At 37.5% G+C, this 15,239-nt stretch overlaps 1 protein-coding gene across 2 annotated transcripts in view; it reads left to right on the top strand.

The window, feature by feature from the left end:
• crhr1 (corticotropin releasing hormone receptor 1) overlaps positions 1-15,239 on the top strand; it is a 155,835-nt gene that overhangs the window by 132,903 nt on the left and 7,693 nt on the right. For both annotated transcript variants that reach the window (XM_036589760.1, XM_036589761.1), the window contains exons 8-13: positions 3,529-3,682; positions 4,096-4,156; positions 5,812-5,884; positions 6,201-6,286; positions 7,800-7,935; positions 10,327-10,368. In XM_036589760.1, the coding sequence (XP_036445653.1) occupies positions 3,529-3,682; positions 4,096-4,156; positions 5,812-5,884; positions 6,201-6,286; positions 7,800-7,935; positions 10,327-10,368 (552 nt within the window). The remainder of the gene's footprint in view (positions 1-3,528; positions 3,683-4,095; positions 4,157-5,811; positions 5,885-6,200; positions 6,287-7,799; positions 7,936-10,326; positions 10,369-15,239) is intronic.

Below are 15,239 nucleotides of genomic sequence, written 5' to 3'. Positions count from 1 at the left end.
AAAAATTCCTCATCACATATCTCCAGCTTAGAGAAGTGGTACTTGGAGATAATATAGGACTGTCCTCCTACATCAAATACAAGGCCTACATAAAAGACATAGTATGTTTGATGTACTTAGTCAAATCATATGCCGACAGGTCAGAACTCTGCAGGAGCGAAACTGTGTGTACTGCCTGCAAAGCAAGTCAAGTTGAGCATGTTTTCCTTGAAGGGCCCCATGCATACTGTATGTTGTTTCTCTTAAGGAACTTTTCAGAACAAGATAAGTGAAAGGCAGTGATAAATAAAACAAAAGAAAAGCAGTGAACATCACTGGAACTTCTCCCTTCCTCTTTCTACAGAGGAAGATAAAAACACGAGAAGGGTACGATTAGAGTGACAATAGCATCAAATTTGCTATCATGTTGAAAGCCATGTTTAAACAGTGAAAGTAATGTTTGAAACCAAATCCTCAAGCAGAAAACCTCTGAAGTGCCTGTTTATTATATTTCAAGGAGGCCGCCATGTAAAAAGGATTCTTCTGTGGACTGTCACTAGACAGAGTCAGAGGTAACTAGAGTGCATGTAAATTCCATTTAAAACAGCTTCCTGCGCTAAATTGCAGCTGAGAGCTCTTGAACGTTTATGTTATCCAGGAGCTGTAAGAAGCCGATAAAAGCCTTCATGTCCCTGTAATTAAAGTAATTTTAGTTACTCTTAAGCTTTATGATGATGCTTCAGGTCAGACATGAGACAAGACCTGTGAAGGCATGCAGAGCAGAACATATTTCTGATAAGGGTGGGCAATAATCATGTTCTCGTTTTTAAATGCTTCACTCTTTTGTTTCATAGCAGTCACTCATTGCTTGATGTTTCTTCATTTAATAAAAGTCTATTTTTATTTTCTTGATTGTGACATAGGTAGACCAAGTAAGCCTGCAGTACTGTGCAGAAGTCAGACAACTTAATTTGTTTAAATTCCAGCCAAAACAACCATTATTTACATTTTTTCCAGTTTTCAGGATCAGTAGCAGAGAAAATATTAAACAGAAAATTAGACAAAAGTCTCAACAACCAAATACCACATTGAGTATTTAGTGCATCCCCCCTTTGCCTTTATTTTAGCTTCCTTTCTTACAGGGATACTTTAGTTTTTCAAAGAAATCTGCAGGGATATTTCCCCACCTCGAAAGTTCAGTCTTAGAACTTCGTTGCATTTTAAGCTTCCCATGACCCAAGTAATCCTAAACACACTGACTGATGTTGAGGTCTGGGCTCTGTGGCAGCCAGTCCATTGTTCCGAGAACATAAGCAGCTTCTTTATTTGATTTACAAATGATGTTCTGTATTTCCTTTTCTTGGTAACAGTTTCTTGACAGCTTCACATCCTTTAAGACACATAGCATTGAGATGTCTTCTCACAGTGGATCTGAAGCAAAAGTGGAGCCTGATTTTCTCCTCATGCATGGTCGCTAGGAGTCCCATTCTCTCTGTATCTTTCAGTAATTTTCGGAAACTCCTGTTTTTTGTTTGCTTATTTATTTATTTTTTACTTTTTTCCTTCTTTGATTTCTCCCTTCCTCATGCGAGTGGATTATCCTATATCTCCTCAAACCTCCTGTAACATGAATAACTTGTAGTTAATGGCATTTTGACTGGAAACTAAGTACATTAAAGGTGGTGTCTGACTTCTGTACAGTACTGTAAAACTTGTTAAATTACATTCAAAATCTATGTAAAAAAAAATATATATGGACTTTATACAATGAAATGTGAGTGATGGTTCTTTAGCCCTATTCCACAGTCCATGTGAGGAGGGGCAATGGTACTAACTTAAAGGATGACATTTGCTTTGCTTCATTCAGTTTAGAATGGCTCTGAAAGCTGTTATACACAATGCCGCAGTCTGCTTCCAATTTGCGGTAAAAGCGCAGGATTAAGTCAAGATGAGTTTGGAATTCAGTGCCTTAGTAATGCTTCAAGCATAATTTAATTTCTGTGAACTGGACAAACAAGCACAGAAAGCTAATGCTTTTCATTAGATGGAGCCAGTTAAGACTTTTGTTAAGATTTGAATCCTTTCTTCTTATTAGCCAAGCAACAAGGTTCTAGTTAAGTCAGTATGCAGACATACTGGTGGCCTTTTATAAAGAATCACTTTAAACACAGCCCCCAAGGCAACACCTCCCAACATACATCTCTAAAGAAACTGCCAGGACAGTTTGATCCATTAGCCAGGTCTGGCCTTTCAGTTATTCATCTTCACACGTGTCACTGTGGCTCTTTGACTGTTTTGGTCAACTGAGAATAATCCACACTCTTAACAGCTGTCAGAAGAATGAATAATTACTCATTTACATAATTCGCAAAACTAAATAAAAACACTATGAAATTGATCTCATTAAAAAGTAATGGGTGAATCTTTGCAGATTACATTATGTTCCTGTCAATTTTTATCATGTAAATGCCAGACAGATTATCTTAGAATGGACAGACTACTAAAGCATTTACAGTACAGTGCAAAGGTAAACTTAGAGTCCACTCTACGTTTTTTTAATTTCCAGTTTATTTTCAGTACAAATTATTAATTTTTCTGGAGATATTTTTGAGGAGACTAGATATACAATAATCCACTAGCATAAGGAAGAAGAAAAAGTAAAAACAGGAGCTGTGCAAGACCTGGTAGACCACCAAGTCTGTCAGATAAACAGTACCAAAGCCTTCAAGAGCGAGCAGAAAATCATGCTCCTCCCTTGCTTCAGATCAACACCAAGTCTGAGAGGATGTATAGCTGTCAAGAAGCTGTTACTGAGAAAAGAAAATGGAAAAAAGAAAACAAAGAAAACTGCAGAGCAAATAGAGATGCTGCTGTGTTCTCTGAACAATGGACTGGCCACACTTGAGTCCAGACCTCAACATCATTGAAAGTGTTTGGGATTACTTGTAAAGTGAAAAGCAGAAAATACAACCTAAGACTGAATTTTGGAGGTATGGAAAAATATGCCTGCAGATTTCTGAAAAATTTAAAGTGAGCCTCCCAAAAAGAATGGAGGCTGTAATAAAGGCAAAAGTGGTCATGCTAAATTGAAAAAAATTAAATATCATATTTAATTGTTGGAGCTTCTGTGTAAATTTGTTAAACGTGTTTGTGTTCGCTCCTGAAGATGAATAAGTTGCTGTATTTACTGCCATTTTGATTGGAAATAAGATAAATAAAGGATGACCTATGACTTTTGCACAAGACTGTATTAATTAGTCAGTATCTATAAAGAATAAATATCTATAAACACATTTTACAAAACACTTTTCATACTCATTCATTACATACTTGCACACAATTTATACACAGCTTACTGATACAGCTCTGCAGAACTACGATTTAATGTATTGTTTCCATAGTTTGTATTATAAATGAGTAAACTTCAAAGTTCATACATCAAATAGCACTATCCTTGCTATGTGGAATTGTACCTCAACTTAGAAAGGCTGTAAAAAGAAAACAGGAAAAAGGCATCAACATGTTATTGTCTTTCTATCCTTCTCTCAGATCTGGTGTAGACTGGTCACTGCAGCGTATAATTACTTCCATGTGACCAACTTTTTCTGGATGTTTGGTGAGGGTTGCTATCTGCACACAGCCATCGTGCTGACCTACTCAACTGATAAGCTGAGGAAGTGGATGTTCATTTGCATCGGCTGGTGTGAGTGTGTCTGTTCACCTACAACACTAACTAATGAACCAAATGAGTGAATGAGTTTTTACATTCCTATAGTACATGTTTTTATTCAGAAATAAACAAATGTAAATATATAAACTGTTTTATAAAAGCTGTAAGAGATGAAAATGGTTTTAGCATTTACCCAAGCAGAAAACAAAGAATAGTCATGTGTAAACTCAATATATGATACCAGGGGAAAAAAAACGGTGACTAACTACTGATGATTTTCTGCTTAACACTGCGCAACTAGATGCTATATTTACGGATCATTTCATAGAGTGCAGGTACTTAGGCCCTGCAGCAGTATTTTCATGACATCAGTGGCATTGTTTATTGTTAAAAATGTCATTACTTTCAACAATGGGAGGTATTTAGTTTTGTTTTTCTACTCTCAGGTATTCCATTTCCTATTATTGTTGCATGGGCCATTGGTAAGCTGTACTATGACAATGAAAAGTAAGTACCTTTCATGCTTGATTTCTTTTCGTCTCTACACCTCTCTCTTTCTCTCTCCTTCAACACACACACACACACACACACACACACACACACAGCTCCAACCAACAACACCAGTCCAATTATTCCACAGTCTATTAGTAGTTTATCTATAATTACACTCAGGTTCACTGTTCACTGTAATTGGAATGCCACTGATTTTTCAAAAATTTCTGCATTAACACAATAGATCAAGTAATTGAGTTGTTTGATGTGAAATGCACTCTAGAGAAATTCTTCAGGTCATCAATTCATCATTCCTCAGAAGTCAAGTAATTATCTTTTTTCTATACTATTTGAACCAAGCAGTTGGTGGTGTCAAAGTTAAAACGTTAATAACACGTAATGCGATAAATTATTAATGGCACTTAGTGTTAAAACATTTTCCTAGTGTGACCTGTCAAAATATCCATAATTTTGTATTTAATTATAAAGTGAGTTATGCAGCTGGATTTGAATACATTTGTATCAACAGTTTTGAATCTGCACTTGTATCATTGTTCCTGTCTATTTCGATGTCAAGAAATGACAAACAGCAAAAATGAGTGGACTGTACCGTCAAATACTAATCGTAATAAAATATTCGCTTCCAAACACAAACGTGTCATCAGCCATAATTGTGACTTCTAAGGTTTAAATATTCTCTACATCTCCCTAACCCCACAGCAGAGGGGAAAGGGCAATCATCATGCTGACACAAACACTGCTGTGCATCATTTTCATGTAATATTAGACAAACAATAAGCTGAGAATCTCTTACAAATGGCATGCCAAAGTAGCAGCTTCCGTTATTGTTGGAAAGCTCGGCCAGACAGTGCTAAAGAGGCACATGGATTAATTTCCCACACAAGCCCCATCAGCAAAACTCTGTTAGCACTTAAAGCTGTTCTCTAATTCAAGCTGACAGTCAGCATGCAAGACCTTTCAAAGTTTTTACTTCCCAGAGTCTTTACTGCCAGGCAACCAGTTCATCTGTTCCACACTGGGGACTCGACTCACAGCCACACATAAAACTCCCACCAAAGCCCAACATGCACATGCATGTGTCTTGTTTAGCTTGTTACTAGAGGAACCTGCAAAATGTTCCTGAGACTGTTCCAAGAACGAAAACTGCCCAGACGAACACTATATTGCACAAACATCTTCCGTTCATCTTCTGAGGCTTGATCATGCAGCACGCTGAACAGAAACTGTAGGATTAACAAATGCAGCCACATCTGTGCCCAAGGGACAGCTCTCTCTCTCTATTCCTTCTCTTTGTTCTTCAAAATTGCTTGTTTTTCCCAACATGTTTTCCCTCACATTTCAATTTAAATTCAAGTGTTTTTCAAGGTCATCTTCCTTTACAGTTATCACTGTCTGTATTGGATTTGGTTAAGTTCCACCCTCCTGCCCTAAATCTCTGTTCTTAGCCTCTGTTAAGCTCCACTTTGAGTGCATGGAAAAAATGAGGGTATTTAGCCCAGCCTAACTGATTGCTGTTGAAGAATGAAAGAAGTTAATTGAGTGAAGCAAGTTGGATTTCTCAGTATCAGACCCTGGGATGGTTCAGGTGATTTTAGATATCCTACTAGTGTGGAACTTCATTGCCTTTTCTGTGTTTTGTGCAACTTTAGGTGCTGGTTTGGGAAGCGAGCGGGTGTTTATACTGACTACATCTACCAAGGCCCCATGATACTGGTCCTTCTGGTGAGCCAAATTCGTTTTTGAAACCAGCTGAGAAGTGTGTTCATGAAGCTTAGCAAAACAGCAACGTTTTTACAGCAACTTCCGCTACCACTGTGTAACAGTTTGAACTGTAGCTTAAGGCAATGGTTCAGCTTCTTTACCTTTTATTGGAGCTACACGAATAATGTTGCTAACAGGTAATCCAAGCTTATAGCCACTTACTGTGCAATCTTAATTCACCACACTTGCCTTGTTGTTAAGTAATCTCAAAATGGCTGCTTAAACATCCATTTCTTTCACCAATAACTGTTTCTATGATGCTTTCTCCTCTCTACAGATCAATTTCATTTTTCTTTTCAACATTGTGAGAATCCTAATGACAAAGCTGAGGGCCTCTACCACTTCAGAGACCATTCAGTACAGGTGAGCCATTCAGTAGTGATAAGATACGCTAAAAGGCAGAAGCTAGTTCAATGACGTTACAGTTCACCATTCAATTGTACAATATTATATATAAAACTGAATGAAAGTGAGCTGAATTCAAACGAATACTGAGGATTTACAGTACAACAGAAAGTCACATGCCGACACTGTAGATATCCATGTCCACTCTTAAGAGCTGAACTACAGTGCGAGTATCCGTCAGTCATTTTGTAATGATCTGTAATGATGGTGTTCAAACTAAATTTGTCTCAGTGTTGTCTGCAGCCAGTGTGGCGTTCAACATATTAACATTGGTCAAGAACATCAATGTTTGTCATCCTTCACTCTCCCACTGATGATCTTTCTGTATAACTTGACAATCATTTGACAACTTCAACATGAGGCACTGTCATTTGCAGTAATTACATCACACAGCAACATCATTTCTCTTTTAAGATTTTCGCAATTCACTTTTGCACAGGTAGTTTTTTTTGTTTACTTGCTCGTTTGCTTTAGATGATTTTCTATTTGTCTATCTAATTTGAAGATCCAGTGATCACAAACAACACAGTCTAATATGCAGGCTTCAGTTCCTTTAAATATCACTGTTAACAATATGTTTTAATACATGTAATCTCTCTGGGTATGCAGGCAGCGTATGAATACCATGACTGGCTTAAACAATGGTACGGTTGAATCCCCCAATTTTGCCTGTATTGCTTTGTGTCTCCTACATCTCCAAAGCTAAATGAATCTGGTGACTCTGTGGTACAAACTTCAATATATTCCTCTTAAAATCTTTACTATTTATCCATGTCAGTATAATGAAAAAACACCAAGCAGGGCTGCCCCATACAGGAAGGTCTGAATACTCACTGGTGTTTATCAAGTGTTCTTTTATCGAGAACAGTCACTCATGCTCAACACCACTCTTAAAAACAGGAGTTAATAAGTAGGCTAATTTTGCTATAAAGGGCTGTATAGCTATCTTTCAAGAAGCAATATCTTCTCATAATGAATCAGCTTTAGGTGTCTTATTTTATATCACAAAAAATGTGGGACAGACATGCAGTAATGTTATGTGAGAAAAGGAGACAGATGAGTCTGACTGGATTTCTGCTTACCCACACAGCAGTGATGATACAGAAGCAAGTTTAAGACATTTTAAAATCTTAACAGTGCTAAATCACTAATACAGCACCTTCTGATTTGTTGCTTTAATAAACAACACACTGAAGCTTTTTTAGTACTATGCCAGAAGTATATGGGAATAAGTATGCCAATACCTAAGACTTACGCATCCATCCTCCTGGGAAAACTGTGGCTACTTCAGTGTAGCTGAACAGAATAGCACCAAAATACAGCAAGAATCTCATTACCTATTTTATTCTACAGAAATGTAAGCTTTATTTTAATTGACTAAACTGACCTTCAAATCTGAACAGACCAGTCAGAAACTCAATTGAATTAAAACAGAAATTTCTAATTGCATCACTGCCCCCTCCCCCTACAGAAAAGCAGTGAAGGCCACTCTGGTGCTGCTGCCACTGCTAGGCATCACCTACATGCTGTTCTTTGTGAACCCTGGAGAGGATGAGATCTCCCAGATTGTTTTCATCTATTTTAACTCTTTCCTCGAGTCCTTCCAGGTAAGTAGCATCCAATTATAGCTATAATTGATGGCTTTAAGAGCATTAAATCATGCTGATAATGAGTGGGGTCAGAGGTTTGCACGCATGAAAAAAGGAAGAACTACTTTGCTAGACACAGATTAAATTTACATCTAAACAAAAGTTGACATTCACTGGTGGCATAATTCAATCTGTAATTTAATCAGTGTCCATAATACCAGGTTTACTTTCAGTAAAGCAAATTACTTACTGTAGTTAAACACTCACATTATTTTCACCCTCATGAAAAGTCAGGGCAACACAAACTGTTTGTAGTTGGTCTTTTGCCATCGTGGAAACTCATAGCGTGTTGACGCTGGAGAGGCAGCACACTCAGTATTCAACTGTGAAAGTGATGCATTTATTACTTGCTGACCATGCTAATATTTCATGAATTATTACCCTTAAGAAACTAGGAGCGTACATGTACACGTACATTTCAGAATAAGAAGTGGTTTATATTGTGTTTAAATGTATTATTTGTTGTCTTCAGAGGAATTACATAGAAGATTTTTATTTTTTTTTTGGTAAAAGTGCATTAGCAAGAATTTGGGGGTTCAGAAATGTCACTATGATTCTCTTTGTGAAAGTTCCTGGTAAATATACCTTAAAAGGTTAACTTGACACATCCAGAGGAAATAATTCACTTTGGAGTGGTATAGGACTTTAAAGCTGTTTACAACGGTACAGCAATTTTGTATCTTTCCCAAAAAGGAAAAAAGTTAGGGTTAGGGTATGACATTGTTTTGAGCGGGTAAGGGCAAGGATGAAACTTTAGGAGTGACTATGAACAAGGAGTGACTAAGGGAGAAGAAAGTCTGACACTACAAGAATACACAGTGGTCACTGATCAAATAAATAGTAATTAGTACAATCCAGTGTAAATATAAGGTATACTTTGGTAGTTTTATCATGTTTTTCCCCAAATGGTGACTGTGTTTAGAAATGCCTGTCAACTTTCTGTTCCATTACTATCTAATAAGTGGCCAATAAACGCATTCTGCCCAGTCATGTTTTAGGTCTGCATTTGCCTGAAAACAGTCATAGCCAACATGCTCTCCAAAACTGCCCTCTAAGAGCTTTAGAGACCTCCATGTCAGAGCCAAAGGGTTCCTACAGCTGTATCGCAATGGTTAGGGTTCCCTTTTCCATTTGATGTGCTACTACATCAAGACATGCAAAATACCTGAGGAAAACTAGGCAGGACAGTGGTTCAGTGAAGACTAATAGCTACACACACACACACACACACCACAGAACATATTCCATTTAGCCTGTCACTCAAACACCAGTCTGTGTTGTCAGATAAATCTTTATGTTCTAAACATGCATAATTTGAGCATCAGTGAGCTGCAGTTGAGCCTGTATTGTGGTCTCTGGCACTTCTGGTCTGCTAACTAAGTTATCGTGATTGTAGATAACAAGCTACAGCTCCAAACACTGCAAAACAGTGAGTTTTTATTGTCTACACCTGTGTTAGTTGAAATCAAACTTGTACTGTACACTAGTTGCTTTACTTCACCCCCTAGATCTGAGTCAGTGTCATCTAAACTTGTGTCAGTGATGCTTCAGTTACCCAGAATCAAACTTGTTCTGTGGTGAGTAGAGCTGTTACCATGCTAGCTAAGCTAATGTCAACTAGTTCTTCTCTCCTAGCTAGCAATAAAATTCAGTAAAAAGTAAAGCAGTTTTAAAATTCCTTTGAAAAAAATATCATTAGACAAAAAGGAGATATGAGACACAGGAGAGATAAAGGAGATATGAAAATTTAGTTGCATATTAACATGGCTGTTATTATCATAGCACATTTGAGCACAATGTGACTATTGAGATCTCTACTATACCTCAAGAAAAGAACTGAGTGGCTTGGGGTTTATTTTCTCTCGAGAATCATCTAAGCAGCAATAAACTTATGCAAAATTCTCATTTGTCTTTTCATCTAATCTTAAAGCTGTCTAGGAGAAACAACAGAGATATTAAGGAGATGTTTATTTTTCATTCCTATGTGGTTTCTTTCTTACCAACTACTGTTAGATTTTTTGACAATTTTTAATTAATGTATTGAAAATTGTGCATGGCATTCACTTATTTGGTGACCATGTAAGTGAACTGAATTTTTGTTTAATTATTAAACACCTTTTTTTTTTTAATCACAGTAATATTTGGAGACCATTTTGAATGTATTACAAAAAGGTGGCAGCACCCAACACTGTAATCCACTAAATAATAAAGGAAAGGTTTGCCAGTTGAAGTAAAACTGCTTTTCTGGTTACCATCTTTTCAGATTTGCCACATGGTATGCTTGTTAGCTCATTGCGCAATAAAGGCATGTTAACATTACAACATTTCTCTCTCCCTCTTTCTCTCCAGGGCTTTTTTGTGTCTGTGTTTTATTGCTTCCTGAACAGTGAAGTAAGTAAACTCTGTTGGTCTCTTTTCCTCTCCTACTCTGCCCTTGCTTTCTCTAACCAGCCTCACTCAGCTCACAACAACAGAAGCGTATCCTCCTCCTGTACCCTAGGGAGGACAGTGCTAAAAACACACTCCAAGTCAAGCCTGTCGAAACCCTGAAGTGCAGCGCAAGCAACCCCAAGTAATTTGGCCAGTGCACATTCCCTCTGCCTGACCTGGCCAATCAATAGGATCAGTCTCCAAATCCCCAAACAACCCAATAGTAGTCAATGGCAAAAGGGGTCAATACCGTTAAAAAACAGGACTGTCGTAAATTATGCATCACAGGGGCTAAAATCTGGTTAAGATTAGATGAACCATTCTATTCTTTGTGGATACTCTTGGACTGCCCATTCTTTAGGATGGAGCCTTGACTTAAAATGCTCTGAAGCCGTTATAGAGAGAGGATCTCCGATTTCACCTCCGATTGGTCCACACTGTTTTGTATGTGATCTAATCAGCTGAACAAAGCAGAGAGGAAAGGATGGTATGCGCTTGATCTGAGGTCACCCTTACTGGAATACAAAATCAAAGCAAAACATACAGTATATCCCTCATCTCACACTGGCAAGGCAAACAAGATGTCAGCGTCAGTGAATACACTTTTCTTACAACCTACAAGAAGTATCTGAAGTATAGAATGAAGCATACAAGTCGTCCTCAAATACTCTGCCAGCTGCAATATGATACTAAAGCTTAAGACCAACCTTGGGTCGAGCTGACAGTCAACAAAAAAAGTAGTCTGTTTTCCACTTCAGCTGTGCCTTTTTCAAACAGCTCTTCCACATGTGCAGAGAGGCCTAAAAGCATAAGAAACGTAGCTGGTAAAATCAAATTGTTAAACTAGACTCCTCATAATCTTTAGATTCAAGAGAAAGGGCTAATCCTGATACCAAATTAGTTATTCAGTACTTAAAGCAGATATCTTTAAGTAGAATAAAGAACATCTTGGGGCATATTACAGCTGCACTTTATTTTCGTTTTTTTTTTAATCTGCTATGTCAAACTCATGCACCTCTGCTGTCTCTCTTACCATGTCATAATCAAACATCGAATTTAAAAATGAATTTTTTCCATGATGAGTACTGTAGCTCTAGACAACAGCATTTAATGCTGTCTTCTGTCAAATTATGCATTTTGAATTGAGCCATAAACATTTTCCCTGCACACTTCGTAAAAATTGTGAGAGAGTGCCAAAAGAGGAATTAGCACCAGAGATTAAGCAAATCTTTAGCTAGCATGAGCTTACACTGTCTCTGAGGCAGTGACAAATACACACTGATTTTCATAGCAATTTACAATAAGGGGAAAGGTACTTGTACCACTAAGGCTACACATAATCAGTGGTCTTCTCTGGTTGTTCATTTATGTGAAATTTATTTGCTGGTTGTTGAAAGAGAAGGCCCCTTTACTTTTAACATAGCCTAAATAAAAATAAATAAATAAATAAATAAATAAATAAATAAATAAATATAAAAGTAAACCTAATTTTTGTAGGTTAACAGAGGCTTATTATTCACTTTTAATAAGAATCTTATTTAACAAGCGCTATTTTTTATATTATTGCAAAAAATAGTAAAAACTAATTAACAAGACATGCACCTATGGCATGCACTTATAGTCTCTTCACACATGAAAAAATTTACCCTTGTTTTTGCATTTCTCAGGTCATTTATCTCATGTGCGCCAAATGAGAAATGGCTTGTTGTGAAGGCCTGGCCCAACACTGCAGCAGCATCTGATGGTACAAAAGGAAACAGAAGTGCTTCAAGCAGTCTAGTGTCCATGTTAGGCTAAAGACTAACTCCAGGGGACTGGCCATCACTGGCTCCCTCAATAACAAACTGGACAACATCATCTCAGACTGCACCTGACTACGCAGCAGGAGATGAGGGATTGTCTTCAGTACCCTAACTCAGTCATTCAGCTAAAAGGACACACCTTACTTTGTTTCGCACTGTTTGTATGTTGCATTATCTGCCCTTTTTTGTTGCATACCAGTAAAAATGTAGTGACAAAACTAATGTCTGAAGAAGAATTTCAATCGGTACAACGAATAAACGAGTATAGCACCTACTGCTACTTTTAACCATTCTCTTGTAATGACTTCTAGCACAATTCCCCATAGAATAGTAGGCATGAGTAACAGATCTGATTAAGTTCCACATTCAGGCTGTTTGTCTTTGCCAAATCAGCATTTCATTGCTGATTTTGCCTGTACTTGCATTATACCCACTTGTGCTCTCTATCTGGGAATCATTAACAAAACAAAGCCCAGATATCTCCCATACGTGTTTCCTGAATCACAGCAGAAGCTAATTACTTGTGTGCCACCAGTACTCTGGCATGGATTAACAGCCTGAATCTAAAATCAACTCTATTAATGCCAGCTGTTCAATGAGGAATTAGGTTAGACGTTCTGCCCATCTATAGCTAGATCTAAGAAGAACTTTTACCCATTATAATCTATGAAAGTGATTTGTTCACTGTAACGGGCAAATTCTACAAAAGCAACGATAACATACTCTTGATAAACTGCCCAGTCTACAAGTATCTGCTAAATGACATGCTATTATTTATTTCAAAGCATAACAAGAACCTTTCTTCTGATCTTCTTACAGTAATTAATGACAAGCAGTCCGACTGTTTGCTCATATTTCTGGCTGGTACATTGCCACTACCATTTGCTTTTGTGGTGCTGAGTCAGAGTATCAAAATTTGGCAGCAGACAAACTATTGTGTCGGCAAGACACCCAGCAGGGGTGATGCCTACATCTAAAGTGTCTGTAAGCCTGACAGCAAAGTGGCGGCGAGAATTTCAAGTTGCACTCCTGCATTTGAGTGACAGGAAAAATTTCTCTGTGGACTGTCTCAAAGACAAGACGTCCTAGGAGGTGCATTGAGCTAGATGAAGACAAAGGCGGGTTAATGTTTATCATGACATTCTTCAAATTGATTTGCAGAGATGGAAGCCTTTAAAAGGGCTGGAGCTTTTCTTTTTAACTGGCAGCTCATTGATTAAATACCTTCACTGTGCCAGTGCCTTTCAAACATGTTTAAACACAACCGGATACACATCCAGTTAATCAAACACGCTACAGGCTCTAAATACTGTCAGATTAAGCTGTCAGGTATATGTAGTTTCTATGTTAACTCCTTGTTTAAATAACTTCATGCTAAATCTGCTGGCATTTCTGCATGTGACATACATCACAGATGATTAAATGTTAATGATTTGACTCTACATGTAAGATCAGCTCAGTGCAGAAGCTGGCCTTTTTCTGCTTATCTAGGACCAGTCCCCTGGAACAAATCATAATGCTAGACCTTATAAGAAAAATGACCAGACTGATCACAAACCAGAGGAAAAGGGCATCATCTATAAACACAATTAGATCGTGTCCATCTACCTGCCTACATATCTGTCAACCATCTCCTTCACCATAGAGAACAGGCTTTACAGATAGGTGCATTCTCCATTATGACCTCAATAGCTGAGGACACATTTAAAGGTCACATGGAAATTGAGCTGACATTTCCCTTGATGTCCCATAGGAAACTAATGCAATCCAAAAAGCATACCCTGAAACATAATCAGTACCCTTTTTCTCTTTATATTGTGCCCATGAGACTTTTACTTATTAATGTGGACATATAAATGATGTTTAAAAATATGGAATTTTTCTTGTACATTTTGAACAGACCCTCTGCCAATCTAATGCATCACGTTAGCACATTTTCTTTTGCCTCAGGAACATTGTGTTTATGATCGATCATCTTCTGTTGCGGTGACAGTGACCGTCTTAGCAGCTTCATCTGTGGAATGATCAGGTTCAAGCCCCTCTATCAGAATCGGTTGTGAATTAATATATCAAAACAACATCATTACAGGACCTGGACTCATGTAAAGCATATACGCATAGACTCAACTACTACACACTACTGTGCAAATGTCAGAGACTGAACATTGAATAAACAAACGTTAGTCAAATCAGACCTGAAGCACAAGTTATTCATTTTTCTGTGTCAGAAAAAAAAGCCAAAACTATTTTACAGATAAATACCCACAGAAGCTTCAATAAAAACCTTTTCTATATTACATTTTCCACTCTTTTTGGGAGCCTTTCACACTTCCAAAGTTCCGTCCTAGAAGTTGGTTGCATTTTCTGCTTCTCACTATTCAATAACCCCAAACTCAAAAAAAACGAGTCTGGATTCATTGTTCTAAGAACACCAGCAGCTTGTTGAATAGAAATTGTTCTTTTTCCGCTATTTTCCTCACTCAGTAATGGCTTCTTGACAGCTACTCATCCTTTCAAACACACAGCACTAACATGTTTTCTCAAAATGGAAGAACAGACAGAAACACCTGTGGACTTTTCAGATCTAAAGCAAGAGCACTTTTTCTCTGGTCTCTCAACGACATAAGCTTTAAGTATTGTTTATCTGATGACAGTTTTGGTGGGCTACCAGGTATTCCACAGTTGTCAGGAGTCTCATTTTCTCTAGATCTTTTAATCACTTTTTGGACTATTGTGGATTATTGTATATCTCAATATCTCAAAGTTCCAAAATATTAAAAAAATATATGTTTTCAATGGGTGACAGGTCTGGACTGCAGGCAGGCCAGCAGTGCAGGTGGCACACTGACTCTCTTACTACAGAGCCATGCTGTTGTAATATGTGTAATTTTTTTTTATATATATTTTTCAAAAAGCAAAATTTCTCACTTTCAACATTGGATATAACATTTGTACAATTTTTAAGTAAATGAAGGGTTTAAATGATTTGTATATCATTGCATTCCGTTTTATTTACATCTTGCACAGCAT

This window comes from Colossoma macropomum, unplaced genomic scaffold (genome assembly GCF_904425465.1).
Source record: "Colossoma macropomum unplaced genomic scaffold, Colossoma_macropomum, whole genome shotgun sequence".
NCBI lineage: Eukaryota > Metazoa > Chordata > Actinopteri > Characiformes > Serrasalmidae > Colossoma > Colossoma macropomum.
This window is presented reverse-complemented; position numbering and strand designations above follow the sequence as displayed.